Below are 19,937 nucleotides of genomic sequence, written 5' to 3' on the forward strand. Positions count from 1 at the left end.
CTCCACTAACAAGATCAGGCCCTACAGCTAAGAAAGCCTGACTTCCAGCCAGAGAAACTGCTTTTAGTTCCTGAGATGGCCTCAATCCCCTGCACTCCACTTCCCATTTAGAAGACACACAAATTTCTGCACAGTATTCTTTGGTTACTCTTGTAGTGTGAGAAAGCCAGGAAATATTGTCTTTTATGTTTTTGATTCCTTCCTGTGGAACTTAAAATGATGGATGCTGTAAGTCACCTAGAGTTGCAGTCATGGTGACTGTGTCTCTTGTAGGTCTGGAAGCTTCTTTCTCCTCTCTCTTCCCTTACAGTTCCTCAGTGTCTCAGTCTTGTGCCAGTGATGGAGAAGTTCACGAGGACAAGGCATTTGCAATGATGGGATTACTACTGAATGTGGAATTGAGTTTTTGCTGGCGGATCTGAGTTTTTTTTTTTTTTTAAAGCTTTCTTCTTATTTAATTAGAGGAAGCATCCCTAGGTGCAATGAAGCAAGCTAATTCCTATCCCAGAAAGTTTGTGTGATATGAGAGACTTAAATGAAGTATCCATTAGAAAGATGAAATCTTCTCAGCCTTCACCTAAACTCCAAGACAATACCTACTGTTTCAAGCGACCTGGCTTCTCCGGATAACCCGCGAGAACATATGCCTTGTGTCACTCACAGGAAGGCAGTGGCTTACACCACCGCATTGCTGGCTTTGTTCAAAGCACTTTCCACTTATTTTTACTTTCATTTTGTCACATCATCACCAGGAGGCTGGGAAGAGCAGGGATCATTACTTCCATTTCACAGATGGACAGACTGAGATCAAAAGAGGTGAGATCCCCGAGGTCACAATGGTATTACGGTTGGAATTCCACTCGGTCCTTAGCATTTCTTGCAGACCCAAAGAAGGAATTGGATAAAAAGGTCCGGAGGAGAGAGGGCAGGTCGCTCTGAGTGGACAGGCGGGGGCTGATGCATGAAGCAGCAGCTCACGGGGAAAGGAAAGGGGAGGAAAGGGGAGGAAAGGCTCGGGGACAGCCCTGTGGCAGCGTCTGCCTTGCAGGGCTTCACCTTGGAGCCCCACCTCCACACAGTTCCTGGAGTCTCTGCTTTAGAGAGAGCCAGCAGAGTGTTTGGTTTCCAACTACATCCTTTGTCCTTTACAAATATCCTCAGGGCTAGAACCCTTTAAAAAAATCAGTTATTTAAATTTGAAAGTCAGGCTCTGTACCAGAAGAGGCCTATTTCTGTATCTATAGGAAAAGAATGGGATTGGGGAATGAACGCCTCGGACGTTATCACCTCCGAAGTAGGAGAGGTGCTTTGTGAAGGTGTGGATTTTTTTTTTAATTTATTTCTTTTAAGGTAGGTGTATATGGGGTCCGGGGTACACCATGGGAGATAAGTTTTCTTCCAAGGGGATGGGGGGAGAACAGGATGGTCACACCCCCAAGTCCAGCCACCCGCGAAAGCGGCTAGGAAACCACTCTCCCGGCTCCCTACCCTCCCGCCCGGCCCCCGCCCCCCGCTCGGTCCCAGCGCGCCCCGGGGAAGCGGAGCCCCCTCCGGGGTCGAGCGGCGCAGGGGCCTAGGGCGGGGGCTGCGGCCCCGGGCGCGCCCACGCCCCCAGCCCGAGGCTCGCGCGGCGCCAGTCCCCGGCTCTCACTCACCCGCGCTCCTGCCTCCGGGTGCCCGGCCCGAGGGTCCCGGCCGCGTCGCGGCGCCCGGCGCAGGGGTCGTCTGGCGGTGGCCGGGGGGCGCGGGCCCGTGGCGCTCCGGGGGCGGCCGAAGCTCGCGCTCGGGGCCGGGCTCGGGCGACCCCGCCGGCCCCGCGCCTCCCGGGGAGGGCGGCTGGCCCCGCGTCCCGGGGGCGGCCGGCGGCAGCAGCAGCAGCAGCAGCGGCAGCAGCAGCAGCAGGAGCGGAGGCGGCGGCGAGGCCATGGTGGCGGCGCCCGCCCGCGCTCACATGCCCGGCGCGCGGGGCGGGCGCGGGGCGGGCGCGGGTGCGAGGGAAGCGAGCGGCGGGTGCTGCCCGGGGCCGGGGAAGTGAGCGAAGTGAGGCTGCGAGCGCGGTCCCCACCTCAAAAGTTGTGGGGAGCCGCAGGAGGGAGGCCGGGGGCCGGGCGGGCGCGGCGGAGGCGGCCCCGGCGCCGCTACATGCTGATTAGCCCGGGCGGGTCGCGGGGCGGGCGGCTCCTCCTCGGGTTGACATCACCGGCCGAGCGCGGCCGGGCCGGGGCGGGGAGAGGGCAGGAAGGGGGCGGGGGCCGGGCCCGCGAGCGCCGGCCTGGGACCGTGGGGGGAGGTCCTCGGAGCCGACACACACACACAGACACACACACAGACACAGACACAGACACAGACACACACACACACACCCCGCCCCCTCCCCCCCGCCCCCAATTAGTATTGCCCTGCCATGTGCAGAAAATTTAGAAAATCTGGAACCAGAATTTCCCAACTCCTTAAATGCACAGTCCATGGGTGAAAAGCAGGTGCTGGGGAACATAATTAGCACCAACTAGATCATACAAAGCGCTTTGCTATGCGAGAGCAGTGGAACCTGGGGCCCTGCTCCCCACCCTTACTAATCTGACACCCCCCCCACCCCTCCCACCACCTCTCCTCCAGTCCCCAGGGCTGGGGCTGAGCTGGCGGTGGCCAAGCCTAACACCTTACCCTGCAGCCAACTCGGGAGTCATCCTATGCCCCTCCCTGCGCCCTCTCAAGCCCGGATTCCATCCGCATCCCCATCCCACCACTGCCTTTGGCTCACACCGGAGTTCTGCAGAAATGTCACCGCCAGGACACCCAAACAGGCTGCAGGGAAAAGAAAACTGTGAATTCAGGCAGGGCTAGGGCAAACTCATATCCGGAAAAGGGCTGCAGATCGCAAATTAAACAGAAGGATACACAGAGATCCCTGAATTTTAAATGGACACTTTCGGAGGAGAGATTCAAAGATTTCGTGTAAACAGACTTTCTTGGTAAATAAAGGATAAAATGTCTAAATTTTTAGACTGTAAGCCTCTGCATTTCTAGGTGAAGAAAGAAGGGCTCAAAATGAAAGAATAACTTGCTCAAGATTCTGAAGCTAGACCCAAAGATTAAGGGATTTATCTGTGAACGACCATGTGGCATCATTAATTCTGGTCCCACAATTATGAATTTGCAATAATCCCGATAATGTCTCAACTGAAATGAATACTGGAGCTCCTTGGGGATCTCGTCAGTTCCACTGGGGACCATGTCTGACCACCAGATGCTCGGGAAACTATGAGTGTGGACTTCCCTTTCAGGCCTGTCTCCACCCCATTTCTCTGCTCCTCTCAGTTGCTGTCTCTGAGCCCCATGACTTCCCCTTCAGGTTAATGAGCAGATTGTGGTGTGTCCAGGGCAGCTGCAGATGGACCCAGGCCCACTCTGGTGATTCAGTCCAAGTGAGTCACTTGGCAGAAAACATAAAGGATGCTCTCTATGTACAAGCTCACCTTAAATTGTGGAGTGAGGAGTAACGATTTGGTTTTATTTTGTTTTGTTTTTAAAGAACCACAAAACAAACCCAACTTTCCAGTGCTCTCACATGGAATTTCCAGGTCTTTCCAAGAAAGTACCATACAATAACACCCCTGTAAGAAACCTGGTTTGCGCTCATGGCCCCAGTTCAACTTCTTGGGATCCTGCTCTCATATTAACAAGGCAGGACTGCCCCCAGCTGCCCAGAGGCAGCCAGACAAACCCCAATAAGCCAAGAAACTGTATTCAGAGGTTCTGGTCACTGCTGCTCCCTTCCTTCCTCAGACAACATTTCACATAGCCCAGTTTGCCCTCCTGGGCAACCAGTAACATTTAAGGATTTAATGACCCTTACAGGCTTCTGGTGTGGATTCAGAGATGTCTTCACTACCAAGGCCCAAGGAGCAAACATGCACCTGTCACACGTGCCTCCCCTTTAGGCACAGATTCACCTCTCTGATCTTCTCTCTGCCTCCTAAGAGAAGGACCTATTTTGGGTTAGCTGGGTAGGTGAGGGGAGGGGTGAGGGGAGAAACACAGGAGAACCTGGAAAGATTGATCACAGTGAAGATGGACCCCAGCATATTTTCATCTCCTCCCAGGCAGAACATGAGAAAACAGCAAGAGAGAGTTAGAGGCAGATAGAACCCTGGAAAGAGTAGTCAAATTGATCTTAGGGCCCTTGCTTCCTGTCCTGACTTTACCACTATTTGTGTGATCTAGGCCTCAGTGTCCTCATCTGTAAAACAAAGATTGTCCTAGATGATTGCTAAGGAATGCTCCAGCTCTGCTGTTTTAGGGTTCAGTAAAGAACCTTCTGACACAGTAGCAAGGAAGTAGAAAGCAAGTGTCTAAGGAATTTGGAGTGTTTCCTTCCCAGGGATATAAAAATCCAGACAAGATTTTTGGTCATCTCAGATGGCTTAGAAGAGGCCCTGTCGGGAGCCAAGGGGATAAATCAGATGACATTCCCAGGTCCATTCCAGCCCTGGGAGTCTATTGATCTAGAATTAAACAGGTAGGAAGCCAGCTCAGACCAAATTCCTGGATTGAGTGAGTTAGGAGCCAGGTCCCTAGCCTTTCCAGAGGGGCCACTCCAAAGTGGTTGACAGTGAAATCATCAGTGAGCCTCTATCTCCATTACCCAATGCTGTATGTAGTCAGAGCTTTTGCAGGGGCCTTCCTGTCTCTACTTGTATGAGACAGGAAAGCCCCTACAGTAACAGATAGGCTCCCCAAATGCAGAAACTTTATGTGGTAGATATTTTATTCTCCCTGTTCACTTAACAGCCTTAGGCACTGATGTTCAGGTCGGGGGGTGGCTTTCTCCCATATAGCCTTTCAGGGCTTCGGCATTGTGGCAGCTCTGCCATTCTCTAATGCATAGCTTCCAAAGTTGCCCTTGGAATTGACATCCCAATCAGCCAGAGGTGAAAAAGAATACGGAGGTGTGAGGATGGGAGGTTTTGATGGGCCAGGCTTCACTTTCTCTTATATCTCACTAGAGAGAACATGGTCTCATGCCTCACCAAACCGCAAAGGAGTCTGGGAAATATAGTCTAGCCATATAGGCTAGAAGGGGAGAAGAGATTTGGGTAAACAGCTAGCAGTCTCTGCCCTACTGCTCAGCATCAGTTGGGCAGGGAAAGGAAAGGGAGGGGAAGGGAGATTCATATCTCTGGCCTCAGTTTCCTCCCTCATTAAACAAGGGTGTCGAATCAGATGATCTCTTAGGGCCCATCTGTTTTAACATTCTGTGGTTCCAAGAGGTGATGAAATGTCCTTCTGCACCAAAGTAAACAAGCCTGCAGGCTCCTGCTACAATGTACGCTCGGTCTGGGGTGTCCTCCTCTGCCAGTTGGTCTGGGGGGCGGACCCCGCAGAGAGGGCCTTGGGTTCTCTCCAAGTTCTCTTCCTGAGCTGTTCTCACTCCTTGGCCAAGAAAAGTGATCTCTACTGACCTCAGTCTCCCCAGCTGTACAGTGGGGAGAAAAATCATTACCCTTTGCTGCCTCCCAGGGCTGATCTGAGGCTATGATGAAATCACTGTCTGGAAGGCATCAGGAGCCCATCGGACTCAAATGCTGCACATGATGCTCTTACTGTAACCAGAGCCTTTAATAACGCTGCCTTTGGAACAGGCCCAAAGTGTGCCCGTTCCTGAGGACAGTGCCCCTGCAGGGTTTGTGGCGGTGGACACGGTGGTGACTGCATATCAGTAACATCACGGGACTAGGGTCCCTGAGGGCTGAGAAACCAGTCAGCAGACTCCTGGATTGAGCTTCATCTGGAGGTGGGACACTGGGACCGGCCATCACTGTCTCCTCTGGCCTGCTCCTCTGCTATGTGTTGATCACATTTTTACACCCTGGGTCTGTTTACTCATCCTCTCATCTGCTTGTCCCTTCCCACCCCTCATCAATGAGCTGCTTTCTGGGAAGTCCTGGGCCTTGTTCTTCTTTATATCTCCAGAACCCAACATAGCACCTTCTTTCTTTTATTTAGTCATTCAACAAATATTTACTAAGTGACTACTCTGTGCCTGGCACTGTGCTGGGTGTTGGGTGAGTCTCAGACCTCACAGAGCTTAAAGGTTTGGAGGAGACAGATAGTTATCAAAGAATGTAAATGTAAACTTGTCACTGTAGAAAGTGCCCTGAAGGAGGGAGAGAGGGTTGGGTTTCCCTATAAACATGAGATTGAGCTACTATCTGAAAGCTCTGCAGGCCATTAACATGTAGGCTGTTAATCAGGCAAAGGAGAGTGGGGAGCGTATGTGCAAAGACCCTGAGGCAGGAAGGATTGGGATAAATGGAAAGGACCACAGAAAGCCAACGTGGCTGGAGCACAGAGAGCGAGGAAGAGTGTGGAGGGAAGTGAGGCTGGAGACTTTCAGAGTGACCAGATCAGGCAGACCCTAACAGCCCATTTTTAAGATTTTTGCTTTATCTTAAGAATTTAGAGAAGTCATTTCAAGGTTTTAGCTTAGTGAGGTGGGAATGGAAAGCACCATTCTGGCTATGATAAGGGGAATGATTTAGAAAGAAACAAGTGCTGATGCCTGAACTCTTGGAGTCCACATAAGAAATGATAATTCTTGGATGAGGATGATAGAAATGAGTTCAGAGAAGAGTATGGACTTGAGACTGTGCGAGGTAAAATCCACAAGATATGCGGACAGATATGGAGGGTGAGGAAAAGAGGTCAAAGGTTTCCTGAGTTTCTGGCCTTCATGATTGGATGGATGGTGGTACCATTCACAAGGAAGCGGGAACAGTGAATGAGAATTAGGTCTTTGAGGTCAAGATCATTAACTTTGTCTTGGACTTGGGATGTCTTTGAGCTGTCCACGTGGCCATGTCAAGTGTGCGTTTCAATCTGCAGACTTGGAGCTGAGAGGAGAGGTCCAAGTTTGAGGTCTAGATCTGTGTAACTGGGAATGAGATCATCTAGAGAGGGCTGTAGGCAGTGAAGGGAGCCTAAGAATGAGCCCTGAGGACACACCATGAAATGGCTGGGGAGGGCGACTCTGCCAGAAGGGAGACTGGGCAGGAACCATGGAGATGTGGGAGGAAGTCCAGGAGAAAGTTGCGTCACTGGAGCAAAGGAAGGGAGATCGTGGTTAACAGCGTGTAACGTGGCCAAAAGGTCCAGCAAGGGGAAGACCCAAAAACCCACTGGTTTTAGCCCCATGGAAGTCACCGGTGACCATACTAAGAAAGGTGTCAGTGGAGCAGAAGGGACAATGGAGCGAGCTGGGAAGAATGGGAAGTGAGGAAACCAAGCTGGTCAAGATAACTTCAAGAGAGCTTGGCTTTGAAGAGGAAGAGTGCGTTAGGACAGGAACTACAGGGGAATTAGGAGTAAGGGAGTTTTTCTCGCTTTTAGTGGGAGAATTTGAACATAGAAAGGGTCTACTTGGGAGAGGGAAAAATCAAAGGTCTAAGAAAGAGAAAAGATGACTGACAGGAAAGGGCTTCTGAGAAGCCGGAGAAGATGGAATCCGTAGCACAGGTGGAGGGACCGGCCTTGGGAGGAGGGAAAGAGGAGCGGGGTGAGGGGATCTGGATTTCTGCCTGAGGACTTGAATTTTTTTTTTTTTGTAAGATAGCAAATACAAAGCTATTTGTTAAGAGTGGGGGACTGAAGGGGTGGGACCTCAGGATTTGAAATTTGGAGGAACATGAATATATTCATTTCCTAGGCCTACTGTAAACAAAGTACCTACAAACTTGGTGACTTAAAACAACAGGAGTTTATCCTCTCACAGATCTGGAGGCCGGAAGTCCAAAGTCAAGGTGTCAGCAGGGCCATGCTCCCTCTGAAGGTTCGGAGAGAGAATTCTCCCTTGCCTCTTCCTAAGTCCTGGTGGCTGCCAGCAATCCTCGGTGTTCCTTGGCTTGTAGACATAACACTCTGGTCTCTGCCTCCATTGCCATGTGGCCTTCTTCCTTCCGTGTGTGTCTGTGTCTTCACCTGGCCTTCTTATAAGGACACAGCCATTGAATTTAGAGCCCAGCTTAATTCAGTCTGATCTCATTTTAACTTGATGACATCTACAAAGATCTTTTCAAATAAAGTCACATTCACAGGCACCAGAGGTTAGGGGTTGAACGTATCTTTCTGGGGACACAATTCTACCCATCAGAATGAAGAAGTTTAGAAAGCTGTGGAGAGTGAGACCAATGTGCTAGCACACCCACCCTGTTCAGGGCTCCCAGAGATTGGTGGACAGTGTCCAGCAGCTCCAGCTCTTTCCAGTGTGCTCCTCTCTGCTGACCGGCGCCCAGCATCCTTGGCCTGAGCCGGGGCACGTCGGCTCTCTCCCATTTCAAGATAGATTCCCTCCTACCAGGTACAAAGACTTCTGCCCTCTCTTGACCCCGCCTCTCTTCCCATCTCAGTCTCGTCTCTGCATCCCACGCTGTCCTTTTCTCTGCCCAATGATACATCAAGAGCCCCTGCAGACAGAAGCTGCTGAGCCAGCCCTGACAGCACCAGGGTTATAACAGAAGAGAGAGGGTGCAGGGCCCCCAGGGAACACTTGCTACACCTGCACTGTTTTGTTCAGAGTTCCAGGAAGCAGAGCGCCTTGGGATTTTGACAAAAGAACTGAAGGAATAAACCCATCTCCCTATTTCTGACCTCCCGGGAGAAGCCTTACTGTCCCTTTCTGGTATGTCACGAATGGTTTTGTTTTGTCCAGGCCAAGCTGGGCTGCTTGCTGGACCCCAAGCCTAGGGAGCTCTTGCTGCTTCTCCGCCCGCTGGTGCAGGGTTCCAGAGGCCTTTGCTTTGGAGGGCCAAGGTGAGAATGTAAACACAGCAAGGCAAGCCCGCTGCAAACAGGCTGGGACCTCCTTCAGGGAGGAAGGCTTGCTCACAGCTTGGCCAAGCTCCCAAGCATCATGTATGGCAACCCTGAGTTCCAACTTCAACAGCTTGGGGTGGGTCCTCAAATGACCTTCCGTTTCTTGTCTGCTCATCTGAGAGGACCATTCCTTTCCAAACAACATTCCTTCGATAAAATCAGTTATACACTGTAAACATCAAGGAGCCAGGAACATTCTCCAGTGCAACAGGATTCTGATAAAGTGGTCTGATTTTGCAAAACCTTCTAGTGTGAAAAATCCTCCCCAGAGCAGGCAGGGAAATTCCTGGGATGCCAGGACACCAGGCAAAGCGGCCAGGGCCCTAAGGAAGGAGCAGAAAACCCAGGGTGATGCTCCCACTGTGAGCAGAGGGGCCTGGGTTTGCAGGCATCATCTCATTCAATCCATCAGTCAACAAATATTTGACAAGACTTTCCAAGTGCTGGGCCCTGATCTGGAGTCACTGGGAAGGCAACTGCTAAGCGTCCCTGTCTTTCAAGAAGCAGTGATAACTTGCTGCCCTCACACAGCCCAGGTTAGCAATCAGGGGCAAGTCCACGGCTTCACCTCCACACCGACTCCCCCCTACTCCCTCTGGCCATCCTCTCTGCCTCACCCTGTGAGGCTGGAGCCTCCATTTTCTTCTATATCCCATTGGGCCCCCCATTCTTTTGACCTTTATGTCGCTTTCTGCTTGCAGGGGTCTCCTCCATGGGCTGGGCATCACAGTCTCCACTTTTCTTCACGTCTCACTTTGCATCAGAGTGCCTCCCAGCCCGTCCCTTTCTCTGCGTCTCCATCAGACTCTCTTTTCCTGCCTTTCCTCTAATCAGCTCATCCCCTTTTTTTTCCTTCATCCCTTTTCTGTTTCTTCTCTCTAACAAACTGTTGCACAGAACTAAATACATTAAAAAAAAATATTTGTGGAATAAACTTTTACATTCTCTGTGTTTTATTCTTAAAACTGGCTGAAGAATATGTGTCCTTCTCTGTGTCATCTGCATTTCTTACAACAGTATGAGTAACTATTTACAACTTTTTATTAAAGTACGATGTGCATAGACGACAGTGCAAGTGTAGCGGCGGTAAGCACCACGCAGAGCTCATCGCTACCAGAGCGCGGGTAGAGGCAGCACTCACGTGGAGAGATGCCACGTCCCCTCCACTCATCCTCCCACACAGTCACCACCATCTGACTTCTTTCAGCAGAGACTAGTAGTTTCTGATAAAATACAAAACACCCGGTTTTATATTTTCTATCAGTGGAGTGCTGTAGGATGTACCCTTTTGTGTCTGGCTTTTATTGCTCAGAATCTGATGGTAGATTCACTCACATCATTACATGTAGTTATAAACCCTTCATTCTCCTTGCTTCATAGCACCCGGGGCGGGGCCATCCCACAATTTGTTTTCCCTTCTATTGTTAATGGGCAACTGAGTGGTTTCCATGAGCAGCTATTACAAATAATGCTGCTATTAACTTTCATGTATGTGTCTTTTGATGGCATCTATTACTTTTATAATCAGGAAAAGAGAAGAAAACTATTTCCGTTTTAAGAGATGGAGGTGGCCAAGTGGGATGTTTTAGAAAAGGGCTCTGGAGTAGGAAGCAGAACACATGAGCCCTTGTTCTGGCTTCTCTATTCTCTATTTCTACAACTTTGAGCCAATCAATTAACCTCAGTGAGTCTCAGTTTTCTCATCCGCAAAAGATGGACAGTAATATCTGCCACTGGGAGGCATGACCACCTCACAGGGAAACTATGACAATCAAGTAAGATGATGGATATGAGGGAAAGAGTGTCATGGAAAAATAAAATACATTATTATTTCTCGTATTAAAGAAAAAAATAACAGATACATTATGAGGCTCTTGATTTACCTGTTTTTAAAATTTGAGAAAACAAATTTGAACCTAGGGCCTTAGACAAAAGGCCCTTATTACCCACTGTGGGCAATAAAAGATAAATACATGTCTCAAAGGTAAGAAATAACAAATAAAGGATAATAAATGTCTCAAAATGCCCTATCTCCAAAAGTCTTTGTTTCACATGAGCGACTGGGAACAGGTGGTCTGTGACATCTTTTGTCCCTTCCAAGTGGCCTTGGCTCAGAGCAGATGGGGGCCCCTGGTCTAGACAAACCACAAAAAAGCCTCACTGACTGAGCTGTAGGGACCTGGGGATAGACTTAGGACCCGCAGGAGGAGGGATGTGCCCACAGAGTACACACAGAAGGCCAGGACTAGACTTGTCTTCAGATACCAACCGGTGCCCCGTCCCATCCCCTGCACTGTCCCCTCATAAGGAGAGAATCAGACAAACGTGCGGAGCAGGAAACAGGGCCGCATGTCTGCTGGCCAGCAGAGCATATCTGAGGCTCTGAGCTCTCTGCCAGCGTGGGGTCACTTGTTGGTGTCAGGCAGCAGGGGCCGTCCACACGCTGGTGTGGATGCAGGCTAGGCACCGCCACCAGCTCCCACCCAGTGCTTCCCCCCCGCCACCCCAAACAAACCCTGTGCTTGAAGCTCCCGCCCTGCAGCGAGCTCTCACAACACTGGCAGCCCTGTGCTTTGTGTCCAAGCATGCAAACGTACAGGGTCTCTGCTCTCGTCTGGGTGGGGAGGGAAGTGTGGCCCAAATGAGAGAGAGGGATCTGGGAAGGAAGCCACTTGTTCAAGAGGGGTTCTGAGCAGGAACTCCTAAGGAGGTGGAGGAATGAATGAGAGCCTTGAAAACTAGGCATTAGACTAGTGATTCTCAACCCTGGCTGCATATTAGAATTGCCAAGGAAATTTTTACGAAATGTCGGTGCCTGGAACCCGCCTACCTAGTTAGAATCTCTGGTGTGGGGCATCAGTATTTTTAAAAAGCTCCCCAGGTGATCTCATGTACAGCCAGGGTTGAGAACCACTGCCTTAACCTAAGTGCAGTGGGAATACTCACTGTAAGCTTTCAGCAGTAGAGGGACATGATCAAAGTGGTTGCTCAAGAAGCATTTACTGAGCACCTCTGTATACCAGCAGGCTAGGCTAGGGTACACAGAGATGTGGAAGATGTATATCGTCCCTGCCCTTGACTAGCCAGCAAATTAGGAGAAGAGACAGATCCATAAATAAGTATAATATAAAGGAGGTTGTTTTACATAAGTATGAACCAAGTGCTCTGAGAACACTGAGGATTTGCTAGAGAAAGCTTTCTTAGGGAGGTGACATTAGAATTCTTCCCTGAAGGATGCTTAGGAGTTTACCAAGCAAAGGAAACAGAGGAGAACATTCTAAGTGGAAGAAAACGTGTTATACAGGTGCCAAGTCCTATGAAGACTCCCTGTGTTCAGCATAACATGGGGAGTGTGGGGAGAAGAGGCTGGAAAGAAGGACAAAGGGAAGCACCAAGGGCCTGATACTACTTGAGCTCTCAGTATTTGAAAATTGAGCTAGAGAGAGCAGATTAGACAAGAGAGAGAGCGAGGTAGGGAGAACAGTCAGGAGCCACTGTAGAGATCCCAGCACGAAGGGATGAAGGCCTGGACCGAGGAATTGACAGTGGGAATGAGGAAGAGAGCAACCCAAGAGATATTGCCCAAAAGGCAACAGAATTTGGGAAGAGAACAGATGTAAGGAAAGAGAAGGGCAAAGATGGCCTCACAGTAACTGATTTGAGACAGCAAGATAACAGGATAACATGACCTTAGCAAAGATGGGATGCCAGGTAGATTACTTGAATTTCATGTAACTCCAAGACATCCATGTGGAGATGTATGCAAAAGGCTAGCTGAAGGGCACAAGTTGGGTTGTAGAGGTAAGGAGGGAAAATATAAGGAGAGAAAGTGGAATGTCCAGGTATAAATCATCTACATCAGGCATTTATCAGGGGAAGAAAGAAAAATGGGATGGCACCCGGAAGATCAGGCACAAGGTGTGTGTTTGCCAGGACCGACCTGCGTGTGGGTGGAGACAGGAGGAAGAAAGAGGAATCAGAGGTAGCCGAGGAGCTAGGTCCATGAGGTGCATCCAACACAGGAGGAGAGTTTATCCTCAGGAAGGAGAGGCATTCCTTAACGGAGACAGAGATGGAGATAGTGAGGAAACTCACTCCCAAGGGCCTGGATCCAGATCAAACCCTCTAAAGCAGGTGCCAGGAAACTTTTTCCATAAGGGGCCAGATAGTCAATATTTTAGGCTTTGTGCACCATGTGGCCTCGGTCACAGCTACTCAACTCTGCCATAGACTGTCTAAGGCAGCCATAGACAATACGTGAATGAATGGGCCTGGCTGTGTGCCAATAAGACTTTATTTTCAAAAACAGGCAGTGGTTATAAGGGTTAATTTTATTTTATATGAATTTCACCTCAATTTAAAAAATAGCAGGCTCTGGGCTTGATTCGGCCCACGGGGCTAGCGTTTGCCAACACCTGCTCTAGAGGTGAAGGAGGAGCCATTGGGGACTTAGGGTCTGGGCTGGCATCCACAGGACCATGAACAGTGAATGATGTGAGTTCAAATCCAGTATTACCACTTACTAGCTAATAACTTAACTTTCCTGAGCCTCAGTTTCTTCATCTGTAAAACGGAGGAAATCACAGTCCTACCTCACTGAGTTGTTCTGAGGATCAAATGAAACAATGAATATGGGTATCTAGCGTTAACACCTGGCTCAGTGAAGATTTTTTTATTTATAAAGATTGACCATGAATTGCAGGACGCCACCTGCAGGTGGGACTGGAAGGAAGGAAGGAAGGAGGTGGGGGCTGGGCTGAGAGGTAAGGGGTGGGGCTGCACCACCTGGTGGCAGAGAGAACAAAATCTGTATGGCCAGGGCGACAAACAGACCCACAGCTGCAAACACACACACCTGTGCACACACAGGCACACCAAGGTCATGTAGCCCAACTCCACTGTTCTCAGTAGAACGAGGTTCTGCAGTGCTTTGTCTCTGGCTAAGTGTGCGGCCCATGGACGTGCCCCCCGCAGTTTGGTTTATCAGGCCCCAGCATGGACCAGCATGCCTCGCTAGCACATAGCATACGGAGCTCTGGTCTGGGACCACTGCTGCCCATCACAGAGCCTGGAGCTCATGGAGACCAGAGGCCTCAGACTCAGGTCAGCTCAAAGCCTTTCCACCTGTGCTTCTCAAACTTTAGAAAGTCACCTGGGGGAGGGGTTACTTTAAAATGTATGTCCTAGCTGTAAAGCAACTATCCTCCACTAAAAATTAATAGTAAACAAAGTATGTCCTAGGCCTCACCCAAGAAATTCTGGTTTAGTAAGTCTGAGAAGGGCCCGGGAAACTGCATTTTAGCAAGCATCCCAGGTCATTTTTTATACCAGTGAGCTGAGAACCACGCTTTCAGAAATAAGACTTTGTCACCTCTGAACGCAGCTGCGTGATGAAACAATGGGATCCCCAAATTTGTCCCTAGAACTGCAGCCACAGGACAGGGTCCACCCCCATCCATTATACTTCCTCCTACTGCTCACGGGGAAAAGAGAAACTCAGGTTGGATGTCTTGGGGTAACATGACTAATTCTAAAACAGACGTGACGATTTTCCAGGGCACTGTATTTACCCAGGAATTTTTTACCATCACCCAGAGAAGAGGTGATGCATTGTCCTCAGTCCATAAGAAAATGTGAATAATTACTCTTCTCAGAACACTTTTGTTGAACCATCCGAGTGCAGTCTATTCCAAGTCCCATTTCCTTTCCTCCTAGCCAGCCAAGAAGTCTGTGCCCATTTCCTGCTTCTTAATCCTAGAATACTCCTAAAAACTGAGCTGCAGGCTACTGGGGGAGCAATTGCTGTCATCTGTTTTCACAGTTTCTGAATCAAAAAAAAAACAAACACGTGGCTTTGCACACATAGACATTCAATAAATACTTGCTAAGTGAGTGACTGAATGAATCCGTGATGAGTTGGATGGGTTGACAGGGCACATAAAAAATACTTAAAGCCATGAATTGGGATGATTCATAACTGAAGATACACCTGTACTACTGAAGGTCTTTCAATCTGGTTGGGCAGAAAAAGACCAACACAGATCATTAATAAAAGATGAGCAGAACCAAAACTACAGAGTCACTCACTACACACACACACACACACACACGTACAGTTTATCTAAATAAATGTTGTTCCTTCAAATCAGCACCTTGAGAGCCCTTACAAAATTATTCCAGTGACACTGTCAGTCCTCAAAACGTGTTGTGTTGGCATCTCATCTTTAGAAATTGCTTCAAGAGTCAGTTTGCTTTATGGTCACACCTCATTTTTGACCCAAAGAGACGATTTAGCTTGATCAGTCCCCTCATTCCCAGATTCGGTTCCAAATGATTTTTGATGCTTCCAGAAATCAAATGAACCCTCCAAGGACAAAAACTTGTCATTCGTGAGACTATTCAAAGGCTCAGAAGAGAATATTGAAAATGGAATTCCAAGCATGATTTAAGGAATGGCAGAATCATTGGATCAAATGTGTAAATTCTCACAAAAGACAGAGCTCTGAAGGGGCAAACCTACTCAGGGCAGATCAGGAGACTCACTCAACTGCCATCAGTGAAGAACCCAATCCAGCTGTTCTCATCCTGAGCACAGTGGCACAGACTGGCCAGATGCCCACCAAACCTGGTCCCTCATCTCCCTGAGCACAGAGCTGGCCCACATTTCCCAGCCAGCCTCTTAATGGAAAGTGGAAGGAAGTGATATGAGCCCTTTTAGCCCCTGAAACTGCCACAGCATCCTCCCTTTCTTCTCTCACCTGCCAACGGGGTGCTGAGAATTCAGGGGAAGATTCTGAGGGCCTAGAAGATGTTCAACTACAAAACAGAATGACAGTGGTCCCTGAACGACAGTGTGGGGCAGAGCTCCCCTCCCCCTTCTGACTTGTATCAGACTGGAACAGAAGCCACAAATAAATTTATGAAGTGTCAAGTCACTGAGATTTGAGGGCTGTTTGTTGCAGCAGCAAGCCCACCCTGACCAATACAGACACACAGAGTTACACAGAGTTGCCCGTCTGCCAAGCAGTTCACTTAAAAATTGACACTGCCGTTGCCAGTGTCTGTCCTTGTGACTTTCAGTTTGGGGTTCATATTTGAACCTCAGCCTCTTAACACATATGGTCTATGTCACATTGCACAGATCAGCATTCATGGAGCCCTCTTGCTGGCGGCTGGGGGATGACTGCTAATCCTTTGAAATGCTACTCACCCTCAGGACTGCCCAAAGTGAATCTGATGTAGACCACATGGCCCATAATTCAAGCCAGTCTTCACATGTGGTAAGTCCAGCTTCTTTTTATAGAGAGGCATCTCTAACAAACACAAACAGTCAGGAAAGTGCACATGCACACACACACACACACACACACGTGTGTGTGTTTTCAAAGAAACACAATTTTCCCCTTTTTTCTGTTTTTTTTTTTTTTTTTTTTTTCCTGGAGTAAAACTTGGAAAAAAAGAAACACAATTTAAAAAGGGAGAAAAAATCCAAGCTCTCCATTATTTTAGAGACTCCCATTTAGAGAACCGCTCTGCCTCTTTCAGAAGGAGGCTGTGGCCACCCTCACCTCAATGAATGGTGGTGAGTAGTCAACCACTATCTGCCGTGCACTCACCTAGCCCAGCAGCCTAGGGGACAGGTAAGGGCACCAGCCTTGGTGCTGCGAGATGGGCTGCACGCCCAGGAGCACAGCCAGCTGCGGACCCCCTGATGCTGGTGGGCCTTCCTTGCCGTCTGCTTCACCCTTGACTTGAATGTGACCTTCCCCTCCAAGAAGAGTACCTTGTCAAGAGTCAGGGGTTTACACCTATACTTCCTTCCTCAGACTGACAAACTGGCATCTATTTTCCTTTGTGAGCCCCTTCGAAGGAGCCCAGGCACACCTCCCCGATGCAGGGATGCTGAGCAGCGCATGACGAGCACAGACTTCTGCACTTGCCTGTCTGCAGAGAAGTGCAAACGGTACGGACTAAGGTCATGCAACCGCCACTTCTGATCCTCTCCTCCAGGGCACCCATGTGGACATGGACGGGATAAGACATAGCAAAAAGCGGGTTATCTGCTCTCCAGTAAGCCTTGGTTCAAAAGAACTGGAGAGTGGGATAGGTTTTCTGATGTTTAAGAAAATACCCCAAGGCTCTGAGAAGGGAATGGAGAAGGCTGAGAGCAGTGGTATAGGGACGTGGCCAAATGGGTCTGATTAGCCAAGGGAGTGGAGGCGGAGGCAGAGCTGAAACGGTGGTCAGCAAGTGGCGACTGCCAGCTCCCCGTGCCCTGACTATGCATGCCGCAGAGAGTCCCTGCTGGTGGCTGGAGAAGAGGTCCCACCTTGTCTGCCGCTGACAAGATATAGCGTGGCCTGCTGAAGCAGGAGAACTCCACCCTGCTCTGAAACTTCAGGCTAGCAGATGCCAAGAACCACTGCAGTTCCCACTGATTTTTTTTTCTTTCTGGGTTGCCCACGTTAAGTGACATGGAATTAGTAGGGGTGGTGGGAGAACACTTATGACACTGCCTCCACCTTGACTTCCTCCAAAAAAATGTGAGTCTCACTTTACTAAGTACTCACAAATTCACTTGGAGGCAGGCAGGAATTATAATTCCCATTTTACAGAGAAGGAAATCAAGGCACAGAGAGGTTAAGAAGCCTACCCAAGGTCACGGAGCTAGTAAATGGTGGCGCCAATCCCCAGATCCTATGTAATAGTTACTTATATGGCCAAAGGAACTCTGCAGATGTGACTGAATTAAGGCTCTTGAGATGGGGATATTATGCTAGATTATCCAGGTGGGCCCATCTAATCACATGGGTCCTTAAAAGCAGAAGAGGGAGGCAGGAGAGTTAGAGAAGATGTGATGACAGAAGCAGAGGAGGGAGACAATGGGACTGCGGACTGCTGGCTTTGAAGACGGAAGGGGCAACCACCAAGGAATGCAGGCAGCCTCTAGATGCTGGAAAGAGCGAGGAAAGAGATTCTCCCCTAGACCCTGCAGAAAGAACCCAGCTCTGGTGATGCCTTGATTTCAGCCCCGTGAGACCCATTTCGGACTTCTGACCTCCAGAACTGTAGGAGAGTACTTCTGTGTTGTTTTAAGCTACTAAATTTGTGGCAATTTGTTACAGCAGCAATAGGAAAGTAGTACATCAGGACTGCGTGTTCTAATTGTTTTGCTCCTATCTCCACCCCGCTCCTCCCACCCAACAACCCACACCCACCAGGCACTGGGACAGCTGGTACTCAGCATACAGGGAGTGAGCGGGGTTGGGGGGGGGCCTCTGGGAACCTCCAACGACCAGTCCCTGCCCCTGCAAAGTTCAGGGCTGGTTCCTCCTCCCCTCCTCCCACGTGCTCTGACCTCAGGAGGGACGCCCCCCACTGGCCCTCTCTCCCCTCCCCAGTAAGGAGAGCAGGAACAGCAACACAATGTCAGCGAAAGAGCAGATTGAAGCTGGATTGTTTCTGAGCCTGGATCACGCTCACTGAATTCTTACAAGGGTCTTCTGGTAAAGCCCTAGAAAAGGCTGAGGATGGATTTTTATGATCATTCTTCAGCTTTACCTCCTCATTCCCGTAGCACACACAGAGAGGTAGCAAGCCCCTTCCAGACCTGACCCTTGCCTGCCTTTCCAGTACTTCCCCTGCCTTGCACAGCCCCACCCGGACACTCTTGAAATCCTCAATTACCCTTCAGCCCCCAGACGCCTTTGATCACACTGATCTCTCCATTGAGAATGTCCTGCCCCTCCTCTCTGCCCATGAAGTGCTTGAATGAGGTCAGATATGTCCTCCTCCAGGGAGCCCTCCCTGACTACTGTCAGAATGGCTTAGAGCTCCTCTGTCCACCCACAGACCCTGCGTCTACCTCTGTCACTACTCTCACTGCTACTGGGGTTCCTTTAGCTCTCCTCACTTTCCTCCTCCATGGAGAGGATGGAGCTACCACCCAAGCTCCCTCCTGCTATACCAGAGGCAGAGGGAACACCTCTGCCCCCACCACCAGTCTATCAGTCAGTATTAGCTCCTCCCCATGGGAGGGGGGAGGCCAGTCTGATTGGTCAGGTCTGGGGCCACAGTTCATTGGCAGGTAGAGCCTGGAGCTGAAAGGTGATCACTTTATGATCTCTGCCCACGTGTTATTGGGTGATGAGCCCAGCTGGTCATTCTCTCTCTTGATTCCAGCTCCTCATCCAAGGGTCTGAGAGAAGTGGATTCTTAGATTCAAGAGGAAGAAAGTTAGACATTACAGGCTTTGCTTCAACCTTCTGACCTCAGCTGCATTCTCTGCTACCACCCTTGTACCCTTGTCCAGGTATCAATACGTAAACTGGCACAGTGTTTCCCATCCTTAAATATACTTCCTCAATCAGAAACCTGGACGGAAGGTAGGACGATGAAATCCTGAACCTCAAACTTCCACACTGACTTATAATCGTCTGTGCAGGATGCACCCTATTGTGTAGATCAGAGGACTTGTTAGCATGACTCCCAGAGACACCTGAGAAAATAACCCCTGTTCTGGTTCCTAGTCCTGAGTTCAAGAATGCTCTAGAACTGGGCGGTACTCACCTTGAAAGTTTGAGGGTGGTGACTGAGGAGTTAGTTCATTTCTGTCTGAATGGCCTGCGACCATATTTTTACATTATAAAGCTCTGAGATTGGTGAGGTGTACTCGGCTCAGGTGAGGTGGTCTCAGGCACGTGTACAATTGCTCCAGCCATGGATGGGTGCGTGGATGGGTAGACCAACGGGTGGGTCAGAGGGTGGGTGGATGGCTGAGTGAATGGTTGGATCAATGGGTGAGTGGGTAGATGGTTAGATGGCCTGGTGGATGAATGGATCATTAGACGGATAAATTCGTAAACAGTGTGGCCTGAAGGGAGACATTCGTGGTCCCAGAAGATCTAATATGACCCTCACTCCTTCCGACATTTTCCCCTACAACTGTGCACTCCTTGGTTAGACCTTTAGTCTAGGGATCCATCCCTCTGTCTTTTTAAGAAAATGTTGCTAGTCTCACTGCCAAATATCCTGACTGTGCTGGCATTTTTAGCATTCTTTAGATA

The 19,937-nt window shown here is 49.6% G+C and overlaps 1 protein-coding gene across 2 annotated transcripts in view; it reads right to left on the bottom strand.

Moving 5' to 3' along the window:
- The window catches only part of HEG1 (heart development protein with EGF like domains 1), an 81,880-nt gene extending 79,732 nt beyond the window's left edge, over window positions 1-2,148 (bottom strand). For both annotated transcript variants that reach the window (XM_061194282.1, XM_061194283.1), the window contains exon 1: window positions 1,656-2,148. In XM_061194282.1, coding sequence (XP_061050265.1) covers window positions 1,656-1,926 — 271 coding nt within the window. In that variant the 5' untranslated portion in view covers window positions 1,927-2,148. The remainder of the gene's footprint in view (window positions 1-1,655) is intronic.
- Between the last annotated feature and the right edge of the window lie 17,789 nt (window positions 2,149-19,937).

This window comes from Eubalaena glacialis, chromosome 6 (assembly GCF_028564815.1).
Source record: "Eubalaena glacialis isolate mEubGla1 chromosome 6, mEubGla1.1.hap2.+ XY, whole genome shotgun sequence".
In the NCBI taxonomy this organism is placed as follows: Eukaryota; Metazoa; Chordata; class Mammalia; order Artiodactyla; family Balaenidae; genus Eubalaena; species Eubalaena glacialis.